Source organism: Atta cephalotes (assembly GCF_000143395.1).
Source record: "Atta cephalotes unplaced genomic scaffold scaffold00022, whole genome shotgun sequence".
Lineage (NCBI taxonomy): Eukaryota > Metazoa > Arthropoda > Insecta > Hymenoptera > Formicidae > Atta > Atta cephalotes.
The window spans coordinates 4,263,392-4,282,848 of NW_012130086.1; the positions used below are offsets into that span (position 1 = coordinate 4,263,392).

Sequence of the window (19,457 nt, forward strand, 5' to 3'; positions counted from 1 at the left end):
ACTAATTATAATCTCGACGAGGCAGCAGCAGCCATCGATGCGTCGATCGATGAGAAGCAGTGTACCTTGTGGGTTGAAGGAGTGTGTGTTGCGATCTTGGATTATCGCCGGCAGAAAGTTGCAAGTAACTTACGTGCTAGTACTTTGGTAAAACAGTTTTCGCATCCTCTCGATCAACGTCGCTCTCTGTATACACTTCCTTATAGGTATACGCGTCGCTCGACGATTTCCATTAAGAGCTAATTAATTCGATCTAATTTAAGGACTATCTTTGGACGTTTGGCTCTGTTGCGCAGGGCCGCCACTCGATTTTGGTATTTCGTTTCTATGTTTCGCGATAATAACGAGCTTTCAGCTATTCTTACCTTCTCGAAGAAACGAAGTGTCCCTGTCGTTTCCAGGTCGCTGTCAAGTCTCGTCCGATCTCGAACTCCATTACGCGCGAAAATGATGTACCTTGACAATTTGAGGTAACAGAAAGACGCTGTGTAGTTCATTAGAGCGCTAATTAAGCCTTAAAACATACAGTTCAGGTATACATGCAAAAATTATGCCGTTATGTGCGTAATTTTAGGAGTAAAAAAAATATTGCTATACGTCTTCAAAGAAGTCAATTACTGCGAGAGATCCATCATGAGTTTATTTTGTGGGAAATCTCGTGAAAGAAATATTTATCCTAAGAATAAGAATTAAAACTCTCGGCATTCCTTTTTCTTCATAATCCTTTATCTTGATCTTCTACCTTTCATCTCCATGATCTTATTATCACGAGCTAATGTTGATTCTATGTGAATTAAAGTTTCCTTCTTCACACTTTATCTTGATTATCTCTCATCCTGATGTCTTAAAAGAGAAATGTAGATAATTCAATATAGAATCGCAGTGTTAGCCTTTCTTTTCTATTTATTCTTCTACTATCTCTTTACTTCCACTTTCCCTTCGTATTTTTCACTTTCTAATGACGTTTTAGCTTTTGTCTATGCACATTTATTTTCTGTCTTCAACATTCCTTTTAGAAGTTTTGCAGTAAACGAGAAACGCAAACAGGATTTAGCGGTCTAATGTTGTACACATATTTCTCTAAAAGATTCTCGATCACAAGCGATCCGCTATCTCCTCGAGGATACCTTCGTTGAGCTGATCTGCCACCAGGAGCTTCGGGATTTTGTGATCGATTTCGCACTAAGTAGCGATTCCTTCCCGATGATCCATCGAGCGGCGGATTCACTCCCTCCAGCGCAAATGCGAAGTGCATCTCGCTTCTCTTGGCGGCCCTTTGCTCCCCCAGCTACGTGTAATGCTCGCAATCCCCACACTCGGAGAGCGTGGGTGTGGACGGACACTAGGTGGGATTTGGGTCTTCGTACGCCTTCTCATAGTCCCGTCGCCGTATCACCGCGAAGTGGGTCATCTGGAAGGAGTTGGTCTTCTTGCAGCCGCGCTCCAGTGTGCCTGTCATACTGTAGCCCATGTTGAAGTCGCTCGACGAGACGTTCGACGTCAGGTACAGCTGTAACAGGGCGGCAAGCAGATCGATATGATATCACTACGTTGCTCTCTTGCTCATACGAAACTCGAGAGAAAAATTTCCTTACAGTTTTTTTCTAGTACATTATTCCCAGCTATTATATCAATAATAATAATAATTTTAATATAATATAAAATATAATATATAAATGATACACGGAAAGAACACGTTTTGTTGAAGAGTCTAAAAATTTAGCTAGGTAGAGATCTGAAAATAATTTTTTTTTAACTATTAAAATAATTATGCAGGACTCAAACTTGTTTCTAGAATCTCAAAATCTTTTTGTGGCTTTTTATTGCTCATACTTGATTCTTGTACCTAACTAAATTTTTAGATGCTTCAGTGAAATTTTTTTCCCATGCATATATATAAAAATCTAAAAAACTTAATAGCAAATTAATAATATTATATTATAATACAATAATATTAAATGAATACTAATAATAAAGTATCTCTTTTTAGTCATATTTTTTTTAATGTTTGTGGCAGTATTTCTCTTACTGAATGTACAGTTATTTCGTTTTACACATAGAAAGATTAAAACTATTCGTTCAAATCCCTTGGTCAGACTGTAATTAAAAGTTAACTAGTTGCAAAAAATGATCATAAAACATATCGGTGTTAATTAAAACATCCCAGAGCTTTTTGATAATTTACGTTTAATTCATATTTTCGCTATTACTGGAGATGATATTATTGTATAGCGCTGGCCATGTCTGCAGCAGTCTTTATGCAGGCCAGCTCTCCATCAAAATTGCATGTACGACGTTTATGGTTGACTGTTGGCATGCGGACACATGTTACTTTCCGACAGTAGCAGCCGCATTACACATTCTAGTACCAGTCCGTTTGACGAAACGCATAAGAAACGCGTGTACATGTTGCGGTTTTCACGTTTTCAGTGTCGTAAAATCCCGCAGCAGTTATGCGACTTCCCCGTCATTTACCCGCAATAGAATCTACTTTAGGCATTTGGAGAATAAGTGCATGGCTATCCGAGTCTTCCCTTCGTAAAAAAGTCTGCTCTCAACGCGAATCCTCTCCAGGCAGCTCGATAAATGTCGTGAAAACGTGTGCCCGAGGCATCAACATATATATTCACGCGAGATGCGTCGACGATTTTGTCAACCAACAGTTATTCCTCTTCGAGATTTTAAACTATTTCATGAATTTAACTTCTTCTAATTTGGGAGTAGACACTTGATTTTTTTCTACGTAAATTATCTAGAGTGTTTTTATAATTAAAATCATTGTTATAACATCCTATTGTATCTTATTAACTGTTTCCGATTTATTAGAGTTGGAAATATCATGGACATAGGTTTAATCACAATTTCCAAAAAAAATACAAATCAAACAAATAACCACGTTAAATAGCTTATGACAATTTCTAAAAATTTTAATTGATAGAACACTTTTTTATTATAGATTTTTAATGAAATTGCATATTTAAAGATTCGTAAAGAATAGTTAATAAAAAAGAAAGAAAATGCAGTAACCATAACGAAACAATAACCATACAAAATAATATTTTCAATTCACATTTTCTTGCCGCTGAAGACCCCAGATGACTATTTCCGAGTTAAAAACTCGAGCGGAAATTAAAAGTAAATGATAAAAACAAAACATTTCCGACGCGTAAGAATACGGTGTTGTAGTTTGTGACGATGGCGGGCATGACGTGTATTCTCAGTAAAAAGATTAACGATCGTTTCATCGTAGAATCATATTTTTCCTGCGTATGCTACCCACCAGCATGATTATGAGGGTAAGCGAACGTGACGTAATAATATCTAGTGATAAATTCGGTAACCGTTATTTCGCGTGTTTGATGAATATGAAATTTATCATCGGGAAATACCACAGCGTCACGTTCTAGTATGTTTTCTCAACTTTATTTTATTATTATTTATTTTTTTTGCTATTTTGCGTATCATTGGGGAAATATTATCAAGATTGTGTGTTTTTTTTTTTATCAGCTTAAACGATCTTATTAATTCATGTAGTCGCATTACTGGAACGGACATCCGAGATTCTTCAATTCGTTTAATTCATTTGCAGAAAACACGCACGACCTGTTTCTGTAATCGCGGAAACAAGAACAATGAACGTGCGCGCGCGCGTTACAATGTGCAGCGATATCAAGTTTTCTACGCGTGCATTGTTGTATATTTATTTAATTATCATCTCGCTGCTACCTTCGACTCTCGAAATAAAAGCATCTAAAAATTGCACGCGCGCATTTAGTGGGAGATACTATTTTATGCGAAAAGAGGTAGAGATATGTTGATTGCGTCGTCACAGCGCCATGAAATGCGTTGCCGGAAATATCACAGAGACAAAATTTTTCATAATCCGACAATCTGCAGATTAGCCGAGGTAGAGTGCGAGCTTCCGATATAACGTCTGCGTCTGGTGCATCGTTTAGATTGTGCGAGTTTCGTCCAACATTCTTTCAACGAAATAAAAAATAATTAGTGTAATATAAAGTATGATTTTAATTTATGAATTGAATTCTATTATTTAAAGAATTAACTGTTATTTTTGTAGCATGAATTACATATTTTTTGTTCAAATAAACACAAATGAAAATATGTATATACACTCATATACCACTCATAGTTTCAGCTACTCTCCGTTTATGGAAACGTAATATAAAGAATAAAATGTAAATAGAGTTTGCTTGAATTATTTTATTATACATTTTTTAAATTTATTATTACACATTTTTACTAAAATTAGAAAAAACTAATTTTTTAGATTTTTACTTCTTCAAGCTTTAGATTTTGATAACAAGTCACTTAGAAAACTCTTGTTATTTTGTTGATAAATTCTTTAAGTTTTTAATGACTTTAATGTTTCATTTGGCATTTAATTTCTGCAAGAATATTATTTTTATACTATTTTTTTATTGTTATTCGTCGTGATAATTAAATATTTATTGGAATCGAAATAGCCATGAAAATAGGATATCAAAATTGAAATCAATATTTTTTCTAATAAGTGTATATATTTATCTATTTAAAAAATGTACTTGTAATTTTTGTTTATAATTATTTTCGACAATTCGCGACCTTATTGAATACTTCTGTGATTGACAATAAAAAAATATATTATATCATGATTTCATATTTTACGTCTATATGAAAAATGGAATTGAAAAAACTTAAGATGTGCTGAAACTTTTGAGCGATGTGTATTAAAAGAATATATAAAGAATATATATTAAGAAATAAAGTAAGAAGATATAAAATTTATTTAAAAAGAATTGCATTCTTAATAAGAAGAAATTTTTATGGTTTATGTATTTATTTGTAATGTATTTATGGATATATATATTTATTATTACTTTATTCAAAATAATTTTAAATAAAGTAATAATAAATATTAAGGTAAAAAAAGTTCAGAAAAATAAAATTCGCGCACTGTAGTCTTCAAAAAGATTAAAGATTATTTATTTACTAAGCACAATAAGAGACGGATTTGTTAATAATTAATTAATAAAACGTATTATTGTATTAACAAATTAATAAAACGTATTATTGTATTAACAAATTACGATAAGAAAGTCTAGTGACTTATTATCTATTAACAGCAACTACAGGATACAGCAATTGTAAAATTTTACAAATTACAAAGTCGTATATTTTGTATTAGTAGACTATTTTTATTAATAATAAAATTAATTAAAACTTGAAAAAGTTAAAGAAAATATATATTTAATAAATTTGATTATATAAATTCATACCTTGAAATCGGGATCGGTAGTCATCCTCTTGAATGAACCGATAATATAAAGCGTGCCCGTACCCGTGTCTACCATCTTCGCCTGAGTACTATACCTAAAACACAATCACGATTTTCTGAATTGAAATCTTATGACCAATAATATTTTTTTGTACGAGATAATCGATTTTAACCCAGTAGAAAAATGGATCCATGGATAGAAAGAACGATATAGGAATCCGGGATGCGTCCTATATATATTATCAAGAAGAAAGAAACGTCAAAGGAGAAAAAGCGCAATAAATTTTGATACATTGAGTATAAGCAGAGAGCTATCGGTTCGTCGTCTGTAGCTTGTCCGCTTTTTTGTTTTAACGTCTTTTGACATAATCTTTACGAAGGAGATTTCAACAACCCTTGATTCTTATCCTCTCTGTCCCGAATTCTATGCAAGGGTGCCAAAGCATTGTGTATGCTTACAAAAGTCATTCGTGAGAAGGCGATTCTACTGATTGCTATATTTTTGTAAAATATCGCGAAAACTGTTTATATTACGACAGTAATAAGACTGAACTTATTTCTTAATTATTTTAACCTTCTTTATATTTTCCCTCATAATAATTAATAGATATAGGATTTTTATGCAGATATTTTTTGCAGACATGCACAAAATATGCAGATTTGCACAAATACACAAATATGCACAAGGTGTACAAATAAATATGCATTTTTAGAATGCTTTTTTAATGAGAAAAAATTATGTTTTTATGTTATTTTCCAATCTGCTTTCTAAAAAAATATGAAATTGCATAAGAATCCAATGTCTACTAATTAAAATTATTAAGGAATTATATTTCTGTGTAACATATTTATATTATATTAATATTACATTAATCTACTGTGTTATAAAATATAAAATTATTATTGAACGATGAAAGTTTGCTTTCCATTTTGGATGCTGATTTGGATTTTTTGAGAATCATCAGCTATCTTGAATACGCATTGTTAAATTAATTGACGATTATCGCTAACTACGTGCCATGTCTTTAGACTGTGATCTTCAAAGCGATGAACGAAGGGGAAGTCATGGAGCGGGAATGATTGAGAAAGGGAAATTTCGCTTGACTGGTGACAAGAGACGTGGTCCTTTAATATTACGATAGAGAAAAGGGAAGGGATACATTAAAGTATATTTTTCAAATTTTATCATGATATTTATTATATTTTTATATAATCATTACAAAAAAGTATAAGGAAAACCATAGATTCTTTATATTTTAATAGATAATATTAATGAAATATATATATATATATATATATATATATATATATATACATATTATATTATATACATTTATTTATAAAAAAATATATTGCTTTTCCAAATCTTTTTTAGAAGTAAATTCAATATATGAAAATTTCGCATTAAAACTACGTTTTCTCTTTTATGTTTAAAGAATTTAAAAGGTATACATTTTTATAGAAAAGATACTTCTTTCTCTTTTCCTCTTTTAAATATAAATTAAATAATGATATATACGCAAACAAAAATAATAAAAATATGAAATTTAAAAATTCTATCTGAAAACTTTCAAGAAAAAGGAAAATCTTTTTCCTGCATAAAGAAAGTGAACTGAAGACGGAAGAGGGAGAGGCATTAGAGTTCACCAATACCCGCATGATAGACTCGAGGGGCTTATTCCGGCGGAGATACCTCTCGAGGACCAGCGACGATCATTAAAAGTTTAAACGGCTTCCATTGAGGTGAACGGCAGCAGATCCGACACTCTAGAAGTCCGTCGCGCTCGCACCGATTTGCTTTGATTTCTCCGGCTTTTCTCGAAGGGAAAGGGAAAATCCGAACCGTCGAAGGAAGGCACGTAGACGTCACTTCCTAGCGTTTACGCACAATACGGGCATAGTAGATAGTGACTTCGTGTGCCCGTAATGTAAACACATACCTTGAGGGCGTTTTTCGACCCTCGATCTCTCAACTTTGACGTTATCAACGATCTCGTACGAAGTACTTTTAATAGACGTAACAACTAGCAGTAAACGTTCGAATACTTAAAATTAATGTCTATTAATTAAAAAAAAAATGAATTAAATGCGAGAATGAGATTGAATGCTATTTATTTATAACGACGTCACGTATTTACAAGCTGGCATGTAATATCATAAATAATAATTAGGCAATGAATGTCTATTAGTTGAGAGAAGAAATAAATGAATAAGATATTGTAATAAGAATACTTTTTAAGGGATAAGTATCAATTAGTTTGAAGGAAAAATGGAACTGAGTGAAATCAAAGTCAGTGTTAGTAAAATCACGAACTCCAATCAGCGACAATAATTACGTTGATAATTAATGTTATATTATCGATACCCTTGAGAGATTGTTTGCTTTCTAGAACATGTATTGGCTTATTATCGATAAATTGACGAGCTCATTGCGACATATTTGTCGAGTATCCCCAATCGGTTTGGATTTGATTGCAGTCGATTGCACCGCGTGAGAGGTCGAAATCCTGGATGAAGATAAATGGGTGAGATTTTCTCGACCAACGAGCAGATCGAACTGTCGTCCCGTCGTAAAAGCTTTTGTTGACCGAGCAATGATGAGGATCGCTATAAAATAGTAATTTTTGGGGATCAATTGGATTTCGATATAACTATCTCGATGTTCCAACGTGAAATTGGTAAAGTTTTGTCGACCGAGCAGCGATCGAAGATTAGAATGGAGTAACAATCTCCGAGATTTGAGTCGGCTTAGGTATAGATAGATATCTGCTCTAACCAGAATTTTTGTTGACCAAGCAATGAAGATTGAAAACGACTTCCGATATCTCAGGTGGCTTTCATCTTGATATTTCAATCTTGAAAATTTTCGTTGACCTAAAAATTATTTGAATCTGAACGTCTTTCTGCAAGGATTAGAACAGAGAGATTGAAGTAAATTGAACAATCGATATCAAAATACATAGTCACGGCATAATACCGTTTGTATCCCTGTCAGAGAATAACGCGAACTGTACACGTGTCCACGGATAGGGGCGTGGGAATTGATTTGTACTGCCAAGAGCTGTTATACCACATGTTTACTAAGACGAGCAGCTCGGTTCTCGTAGCTCGGTTACTGTTGCGAAACCAGGAATACAGGCACTTCGTAGCAGAGCCGAGGGATATTTAGACAAGTTCGGTTGTCTTCGCAAACTCCGTCCGATCCTACGAAGACGGTTATGCCACGCTAAGGATGCCTCCGAAGTCAATTTTGACTATGCATCAATCGGAGTTTGGCTTGTATACAAATATAGTAAAGCCTTTAGTACGAATTCTCTTGATATTCTATCTTTGATATAAACGATCGAGCTATATAATACTTTTTTAATACTAATAAATATGTTTTTGTTTAAATATTTCTTTAAAAAGAAGAAATATTTTATTCGAAGATCATTTTATTCGAAATAATAAATTATATAATACTGTTAGATATCTTAAAGATGGCAACTCAATCTTTTAAATTAAAAAAACAAACTTTTGTTATTTTTAACTTCCGTGTGTGTCAAAATGTAAATCAGTCCTATGATTAGTTTTAAAACGAACAACGTCCATATTAATGTATGCAATTAGTAAATGATAAACTAATTTTAAGTCAAAATTATGGGTCAATTCTAAACAGAACTCGTAAGACTCATAATGTGTTCTCGTAAAACTTATAAGAACTTATGACTAATGTTCTAATTTTATGCGTATGTATTGTGAAACGTACGATTATTAAATATCTATGATTTCTTGTAAATTTTATGGCTAGTAAGAAACTGTAAAAATATTGTATAAAGATATTGTATAAGCACTTAAAAATTCTTACAAGTCTTATAAGAATATGTTAACAGCCTTACAATTCTGCTTAAGATTTAGGCATTAGTTTATTTACAGGTATTAATAAATTTATATATTGTAATATATTTTCTTGAATTAAATTCTTCAACTTCAATTAATTTATTCAGTTTTATTCAATTAAATTAATAATATCGACTAAGAGCAGTATTACAAAAATAATTAAAAATAACTTATATTGAATACAATTTGACATGAATTTAACAGTGAAAAGAGAAATTGAGTTAAAATAAATATTACTTTAATGTCTTTTATTACGGATAATTTGCTATGAGAACAAAAGATATTTAAATATCTTCTTTCAGTATATTTTATTAATTATAAACGTAAACATAGTGCGTAATATTTTCGCAAACGAGTTTTTACGAAAAAAAAAGTGGGATAATTTCTTTGAGAATTCGAGGTACAACATTCGATCCCAGGCGTCGTAAAGCATTGCGATTTTATCACATGGGTCCAAAGCCTGCTTGCCGACTCGTCTCCACCTCTTCAAGATTTATTATGGCTCTCAGCATTCGAAGGATGCTGACAATGAGGGCGTCTTTTCTTCTGCACATGCGCACGCGCGCGATCCAACGAATCGCTATAAATCGCGAGCCCTTATCGGCTTCGACCGCCAACTGGCGATCTTAACGGCGCCAAAATCTATGGACGTCGGAAAGTTAGACGGGCCCCAGTTTCCCAAAGTGATACGACCACTGGGAAGAGAGAGGTCTCACCCTCTCACCTTACCCCGGTTATACGGTATTCTGTCTCCGTTCCCGTTATCTTCCTCTATCCACTTTACGTACACGATGTGTTCCCATGAGCTCGTTATCTCGATGGATAATACGACGTGCATCTCGAACAATCAAGATTCGTATTACCTATTGTAAACACGGATATCACATGATAATTGTGATATAAACGAATGAATAAGAATCGATGACTTGAAGCGATATTGTCAGCGAAACTGTCAAATAAAATACGAGATACTTAAGAAGTTGTATATTGTTTCTAAACTATAAAATTGTATATGGTGACGCAACTGTAATTTAATAATAACTTTCTCACCTTCTTGTTCCAGCGACTTCAACGACCTTACACCGGCTCCGGCTCCACCAGAATGGCGTCAGAGTCCAGTAGGAACTACTTGCGCTTCTCGCCCAGCCCTCCTCAGGGAACAAAAGGACCTGCAACAAAGAGTAAGTCATGTTTTGAATATTTCATCGTCTTCCATTAAAAAATTTCAAATGTACTCGTAACATCAAAAACACTGCACTGAGAAGAAAGTCTATTTAAGAGAACTGCGATGTAACTTTTATTTAATAAGATACATCGAGTTTATCAAGCAAACTGTATGCTGATGCAATTTTGTTAATGCATCATAATTGTCATAATTATAATATCTTTATTGACAAAACATGTCACATTAATTACGTAACTTACTTCATTGATTTTATTTTCAGTTGAACGTATTTTGTTCCACCAAGCAGTTCTTTCTTCTCGGTGTAGGATAATAGAACGCGGAACGTCGATAGTAAGCTCGCTCGAGATGCTATAGCACTCTCAAATAAAGTAGACGGGATTGGAAAAAAGGCTTCGTCGGGACTTGTTCGTGGCGCTTCGACGAGTTCGAGGCTTCCCAAGGAAGATTTGTTGGAGTTCCTCTGCAGAAGGAGGAGGACGCCTTTCCGTCGAACGTATCCCTTCGCGAGAGAAAAAAAACTCTCGACCTTCTTCCATCCCATGCATCCCACCGCGGTGATCCGGTTTCCGCTCTTCGGCTTTCCCGAACCTCGGCTATGTGACCGAAATATTGAAACCACACACCGAGCGCTGTTTCTGCCTCCCTCGCGACGAAGAGGAAAGAATCGCCGCGTCATGTCTTTCTCCTCCTTTTACAGTTCCTTCGCACGCGATACAGACATTCGTCATCTCGAGGATTTTCTATCCCGCAAACGTGGATAAATCGCTCTTTAATCGATACACATATCTCATGAGAAACATGTTGTTCTTCTTTCGCTTGACAGTTTGGCAGAAACTGGTGGATGGATGAAACTTAGTTCGATTCCAATGCCGATTTCTTGTTAACAAAGTTGTAGAAATTTAAATTTTCTAAATATTTATAACTACATTGAAAAAAAAAGATTGGCTGCTGCAGCCAATTAAAAATGTTATGCCATTTTACCATTTACTGCAGTAGCTAATCTTTTCTTTCAGTGTACTCTTTTAGAGTGAGAATTTTTTAGAATGAGATTTTACTCTAACAATAAAAGAGTATTACGTACGTATTCATCTTTCAGTATTTTTAATATAATATCTTCATGAGAAATTAATAAAATAATATTATCCCAGAAGTTATGTGAAATTCCAGGATTTTGCTGCAAATCCAATATTGAATCACATACCGAGGTAAATATTTCGCTTTATCAACATAAACCATTTCGCTTCTTCATTACTATTACCTGGCATCTGCAAAGTTCTCTTGGCAACAGTTTTGCTGGCACCCCAAATATTCCGCGAGATAACCATACATTTCCGTCGAAATTACGATACGTCGTAAATTGCCATCTGTCAGCAAGAATGCACCTTCTTCTTCCCTTAAGCTATGAGAGAGTGAGGGTAGCAAGACGCGAGAAGAGAAACATACGGAAAAGTCGAAAAGATGAAGGGTTGGAAGAGCTGCTCTCTCTCTCTCTCTCTCTCTCTCTCTTCCCTCTTTTTCAGGTTACCACGAGATAGTTCGTTGCCAAAATTTCTTGATTCGCCGTTCCGGAACAGTGGAACAGTCAGCGGGGACATTCTCTAAGAGTGAGAGAAAGAGGAGAGAAGGGAGAAAGCACGATTTTATCGAATCTCGTGGAATTGCATTCCAGCCACGTAAACGGGAATATCGAGATTCAGAGATGAACCTCCACCTCGTCCCTCCATTTCGATACGAATCGAGAGTGGTGCAACAAATTCACGATTAACGTTCGTTCCCTGTTTTTTCCTTTTTATTTTTTATCCTTGTTTCCAATAGTAGTCAAATCGACGCGTGGTAATCAAACGATCCTCAGAACTATATTAGATTTTGATTGCCGAGTGCGCCAATCTATATACATAATGTTATGTATAAAACTGAGTTTCATTTTTCAAATATTGATTTTGATTACGTTACAAAAACTATTTTTACTGTTGTTAATTTTATATATAAAAATGAGTTTGAATAAATTAAATTTTCCATCCATCTCTCAATTCAGTTATATACATAATTCGGTTGGATCGATTCATGAAACCGCGTATTTTTTACATTTAAATGTCAGCTCAAAAGTACATATTTCTACTTCTAACTCAGTTGAGAAATAAATTACGGTAACAACTACTACGGTACGCAAACAAATATCCTCCGCTGGACTTTAACATATTAAAAATTCAAAGTTCCATATTACTGAGTTAACTTCGTTTCCCGAAGTTTTCCACACGTTAGTTTTTCCAACTTTTGCCCGTATATGACGATCACACATTTTGTGAAACCGAGCACATTTCTGCAACGCGGAAAATCTATCCTGCGGCCATAAAGTATGTATAAAGCTGAAATTACAATTCGCGATAGACTGGCGCAATTATTCGCTTGCTCGCCGATCAAATTCGCATGATTACGTTTGCAGTGTCGATTCTACTGTTCTCTCTTTCTCTTTCTCTTGATTCGATACCGCAGCAACCAATCGAACGTGCTTCACGGTCGAGTTTACTGGTCTTTAATGATGTTTCGCGAATCATCGAATTGCATTAGTCGGAATAGTGAGCTTTCACATCCATTCGATCAAATATACGTTATTTAGCGTTTTATGCTACGATATATTATAGCGCGTGGCAGGTGTTATATTATAATAATTATGTTTGATCCGACCATCATGATACAATTTTTTAACGCATCATATTCTGCTATTTTATATATGATTAATTAATTCAGTCTAGGTATAATTATTTATTTTAATTTTAATAGTTCTTCTTAATTCTCTATGTATTGTTATTAAAATACAAATAAATAAGAATAGTTTACGTATTAAGATCTGCTTCGGAATTGACTTAGTCGTGTTCGACGTAAACAGTTTATAATTCAGTTCTCTTCGGAAAAAAAACTTTAATATAGTTAGACAGTAATTGAAAGCTTTAGAGAGACAACAAAAAAAAACACAAGATCAATGTTTACAGCTCTCGGATTTCCCTCGAGCTAAATTTATTGAGATATCAGGCAGAAACTGATTGAAGCTTAAGCTAGCTTTTTAATTTTAATCGAGAAATATCTTGATTCACCAATTATTTGTATATCGTATCGGAAATACTGAATGACACGCCAATATCCGCCTTTTTGCTACTTTAATAAGCAAAGATCACGCATGAATCTCACAATTTCCGTTTTCGATTCAAGTTCGAGTATGAGTAGATCAGAAGGACGAAGTCCGAACAAAGTAAAATAAAAGTAAACGACCGTGCACGTGCAAAGTGGAGCAAAAAGAAGCAACCGCGATTGCTAAGGGCTGCGAGTAAGGGTGGAATACAAACAGCCGAAGGGACGAAGGACGGAATTTCTCGGCCAAAGTTTCCGCGCTCTTTTCTTCCATCTATTTTTCTTTCCGACCCCTTTTTCCCGTTTCGCTTCTGTAATTTTCATCTGTATATTTTGTAATTCCAAGACGATGCATATCTGATCTCAGAAAGTGTGTTTATTGTTTATTATGGACATTAAGGATTTTTTCCTTTTCGAACGAGTAAACCAATTCACAAACTGTTGACTAAATTTTAATAGAGAAATTAGTAAAAGTTTTACTACAACGAGAATGTTTTTCAAACAGCATTCATTATTCAAATTTACGAAAAAATAACGACATTTTGTATATGTTATTTTTTTGTATATGTTATTTTGCATATGTTTACGTTATAAATATCGCAATTATGGAAACATGGCAACCACATTTGCAGTCTTCCTTTCTCCTCTGTAGAAGAACAATCAAACAAATTGAACCAATTCTCGCGGATCGGAAACGATCAGAAAGCGGTCGCAGGCTTGTGTAATGGCTGCCCTTTCCTGTCGAACATGCAAATTTATCGGCGTTCAAACACTGAAGCGCCCAGAGGTGGACAATTTGTGCATTAACGATTCCAATTGCCCGTCGTAGTTATGATTTTCTTTTTTGCGAAATGGAAACCTTTTTCTGTCTTGTTTATGTCATTTTTATCGGAAACTGAATTGTCGCGTGTGATAGTTATCTTTAACACTTGAAATAAGGGAATAAATTTGATATAATTATTAAGAACACTAAAAAATATAGATATCGATTTACACTACCTGCGGTGTTTATATAAGTCTCGTGTTAATGTTAATTTAAACATCAATAAAATGGAAATTTAATACTATAGATGGATTTAACATCGTAGTTTAACACTTACAGTATTAAGAATGTTAAGAATTATAGAAACACCGAATGGTGTTAATCCACATTTTTTGAATGAAAATAATTATCAACAATTGCAAAATTTAGAGATACAACAAATCAACCTATGTTTCATTTTTCTATTCATACTTAAATCCTAGATATTAAAATTCTTTCGCACAAAGCATCGCAATTCTCCTGCAGTTAATGTCTCTCGCAATTAAAGTTGAGGCTAAATTAAGTTTCACGAATTTAATTTTCTCGGCTCTAAGATTCATTTCGAGTCGGGATATCGAAAAAATGAGTTGGATCTGCTGTTACAACTGCAAAATTGTTCTCTGAAGTGAGACATTGCATTTTCGCGCAGAGTCCCGCGATTGCATTGTTATCGTCGCGTTCACGCACTGCAATAACAAGGAACGGAACAACCATCGTGCACCCGATATTATGCGCACAAAGATCATTGCGACTCGCGTTTATATCGGTCTAAGTGCCGTTGATTAAATAAGTGGATCCCACGCGCGGTTGGCGCGGTCGTCGCCATGACTTCCTTCTTCTCTTTCTGCAGCGCGCTTGCGAGTTCTCTTCTCGGTAATTTAACATCCCTCAAATCACAGGGAGGCAACGGGGAATTTTGCACGTTTCTTCCTCAGTCACGCCCGTCATCTATTTTCCTGCTCCACTTCCGCGTGTCACGAAGCATGCTTAATTATCGTCGAAAACGACATTAACGCCCATTATAATTTTGCGCGATCGATTTTCGCGCGCGTTTTATACAAGTAGTTCACAAAAAAGTTTACCAAAGTATGTACTGCGCGGACAATTGGAGAAATATTTGACGTAATTAAATCGCGTTTGGAGTTTCATTATCGAGCAAACGTGTTTCATTATTGACGAAATTGAACAGGAAAGAGAGCAATATTAATTGATAACAATCGTAATGAAGTACAATATATATAATTTTTTGTAATACAAAATTGAGAAGAAGGATCTTTTAATTTACGTTGAAAAATAAATTGAAATATTATAATGTTTTAACAGATGGAAAAATAAAATGGGGAAAATAATGCTAAAATATTGTATCGAATATGGTGATACAACGATATGGTGAATGATTGTTTCGAGCAAAATATCAATTCAAAATAATACATGAACAATGAATTAATCATATTTGAAAGTGATCTTAAATCAATAACGATTTTAAATTAAAATTTTACTTTTTTACCAGTTCATCCTGAAAATTTATTCTATTTTATTTCTTTCTTACTATACGTTTTGTATATACATTGTGTTTTGAATACTTTTTACATACTATTAATTTATTAAAATATTCATTGTTATTTCGTTGTTGATGTCGTATTTCCTCAGGCAATGCGTTTGTGAAACAATCAATCTGTAGCTTGGGCAACAAACACCAAGTAATTCTGTTATTGATACTAGATGTTACCGACTAGATATCCATTATTGATACCAGATATTGTCGTCCTAATATCAATTTGTGCCAGGATTGTCAAGTGTCAAAGGTATCGCGCGAATGCAGCCACGGCAGCTTTATCGTGCATGGCTCACTGCCGTCGTATCATGCTCACCTTAATTTCGGAAAATCCGGTTCGGACGCACAAGCGGCAGTGCAACCGCTGAAGCGTGGTTGCAGTTTCGCAAGCGAGGCGAGGAGGGTATCATCATCGGTGAACGATAGCCCGCGTTTCGCTATTCGTGTGACCGTGTTGGCCGCACATTGCGCATAGGGGATGCCGGTTTACCCGATAATCCGGTAGTTTGGTCCATTGCCCCGCCATAATCCCATCCCAGCTCTGCTACGCTGGACGCGCAGCATCCCTTCATGACAATGGCTCTGCAAGCATTTCTTTACGCCAGTGTCCCTCAGAACGAGATGACCTCCTGGCGAACGAAAAACTAATAGATTGAGATAAAAATTAATTATAAGAAATTCTATGATTTTATAGATATTCATAGTGGGACGTAGAGTAACATTATTTGTTTGAAAAACCAAGAAATCCCTCTGTTCTTAAACAACGCCACTCTACGTCCCACTATCAGACATGAATATCTATGAAAAATTAAGAATTTTTAAGATCTTATCTCAATCTATGTAGTTTTTCTGTTCTTTATCGTAAATTTTTTTTCCTGTAGAGCCGCGATCAATTTAGAATTATGAGTAATTTGAAACGCATTTATCATTCCTAAAAAAACAATGTATTTTTAAGTTCGCGAAAAATTATTTTATTGATCCTAATATTTACAGCACATTCAACATAATTATCTGATCGTTACCGTGAACGAAACATGATTAAATTTCCATCTTCCATTAATATCGCTGATCAGCCAAGTATAATGCGATAACATACAGTCAAGAAGTTTCCGCCGATTGTACGTTCGTAGTTTCGAGGGAACGAACGCGCATAGTGATCGCGAATCCAATCCCGGGTTAATGGACTGCGGACGTAAAATCGATAGACTGACGATAAACGTCATTGTCCTTCCGAGGAAGCGATTCGACGGAATGGCATCGTTGTTCGACGTATCGTGATGCGATGCACCGCGCCGCGCTGATTCGGTCCATCTGCTTGTCAGAATGAAGTATCGGACAGCTTTCTCCGTGACCGGGCGAATTGCGTCGGCACCTAAATTCCGCGGGATTAGCTGATTGTGAGTTGCGATCGTGGGACGTGCTGCATTGTACATCTGCATCAAGTCGCGCGAACTGAGGCCTGATTAATCCGTCAGGAGAAATTGGTCACACGCGAAGATGTATATTTACAATCTTCCCTTGTGATAGTAGATGGTTTCCTAGATTGCATCGTGTGTGACTGCATTAAACTTCCTTTCGTCTGCATTACAAACGGAAATACTATCAAATATAGTATTGACATAAACTTGAATAATTTGTGATTTTATGTCTTTATTTCAAATCTCTAAATACTTATAATTTTACTTCTTAGTATTATAAAGTATTACAGTACTTATTTATTATAACAATGACATAATTAGAAAATTGCCATTTTTTTTTAGTTGTTTATACAAAAAGAATAGAAACATTAAAAAATAAGAAAGAACATACTTAAAAAATTTATATTCTTCTATAATCAATTATTATACCAAAATTGCATTTCAAAATTAATAGTATAATATTTTAATAATTCAAAATATAGAGATTTATTTCCTGGAAAATTGTTTTTTAAGTTATATCATTGTTGTAAATGAGTGACATGTAAAAATTCTCTATTTTCTATTAAATTTTCCAATAATAGTTTGTTAATTTTTTTATTTATTCATATTTTTATTTTTTTTTCTAGTAGTAAAAAAAAGGAAGCTATATTTCGATAATGAAGCTTTGCCTAAAAGCTAATTAATGGGACTCAATGCAAGAGCTATATATTATTCGCAGAATACATATATATTTTTTTTTCAGTGATTCGAATGAATTATTTAATTCACAGTGGAGAGTAGCATATATTCTGCGAATAATATATAGCTTTTGCATTGAGTCTCATTAATTAGGGGGCACGATTAACGTATTAACGTGATTACTCGGTTCGTTACGCTGCCATATACGCATCGCCGTTCGCGTCGCCAAATTTGTTCAACCTATTTCCACGTTCTCGTCGAAACTCAGCGACATGTATTAGCGAGTTATTACGTATGCCGTACGCATGTTATCATTTATTCATTTCAGTTATTATAGGACCACTCAGTGTCATTATCGGCAATTCAGGGCGACTCGAGTTATTTCATTTGCATTTTTGTACCTACGTTATTATTTCAGACAATCATTGTTATATGCAGAAGTAGATTCAAAAAGCTATTGAATTTAAAATAGAATAATCGTTTTTTTTTTATTATATTTAATGACATGTTTTACCTAATCACTAAATAATTACACGTTTTAATTTAATTTAACGAGTTAGATTAAAGATTATTTTTATCTTAAAATTTTAAAACTTTTTAATAGAAATTTGAAATAATTGATTAAAATATTAAAATATATGATTTTTACAAGTAAATTGCAATGCTTGCATGGTGTTACAATTTTGTATCAAAAGAAATAAAGCTATACACAACTGTATGTTTAAAATCAGATTAAGTTGTAAAGGATTAACAGATCATGCAGAAGCAAATCATGGAAAACCCTCGGCGCCCCTAAAACCCTCATGTGAATGCGATCGACGATCTCGAATCACAAATCCGAATGCCGGGGGACCGATGAATCTTGCATCGATATATCGTCCGTACAATGTCCAAGCATCCGTAGGACACCCGATATCGCACTTGCCATGATTCGCCCGCCTTGTAATTCGAGGCGAACGATGTATGTTCCGTTTCCCTTCTAGACATTACAAACGTGTGCTATGCCCGTGAGAAGTGTATTGATTAGAAGAACGAATTGATGAATCATAAGAATTTTGTCTTTATACAGTAACAATAATGGTATATAACATAATGTGTAAGATATATACAAACATTGAAATAATACTTTAATAATATTAATATATTTACTTTTTAACGGCATTTCTTGAAGAAATCCATCTCAAGCATATAATTTTCACAAATTTGCGAGAAAATATATAAGAGATTGCTATATTTTACTAATATCGTTAATTGAAACATTAATTACAAACAAAAATCACTAAACACATAAATTATTTTTAAAAATCTCGATATTAACTTAATTTGAAATGTCCATCGATGTCTTTTATTCACTTTGATCAATCGGACTTGTCAATATTATATGTATATATTATATAAAAATCGATCTTAGACGATTGAAAATAAGAAGTCCGTTTGTCGAGGGATGCTCTCTGGAGAAAGCGATAATCCGCAAGATAATCTAAAGAGAGAGCGAGAGAGAGAGAGAGAGAGAGAGAGAGAGAGAGAGAGAGAGAGAA

General features: G+C 34.3%; 1 protein-coding gene across 1 annotated transcript in view; it reads right to left on the reverse strand.

Annotated features, from left to right (window-relative positions):
• Positions 1–1,342: 1,342 nt before the first annotated feature.
• LOC105619638 overlaps positions 1,343–19,457 on the reverse strand; it is a 33,115-nt gene continuing 15,000 nt past the window's right edge. Inside the window, exons 2-4 of the mRNA XM_012201159.1 lie at positions 10,205–10,323; positions 5,277–5,370; positions 1,343–1,510 (exon numbers count right to left, since the gene is read on the reverse strand). Of these exons, the coding sequence (XP_012056549.1) occupies positions 1,343–1,510; positions 5,277–5,370; positions 10,205–10,323 (381 nt within the window). The remainder of the gene's footprint in view (positions 1,511–5,276; positions 5,371–10,204; positions 10,324–19,457) is intronic.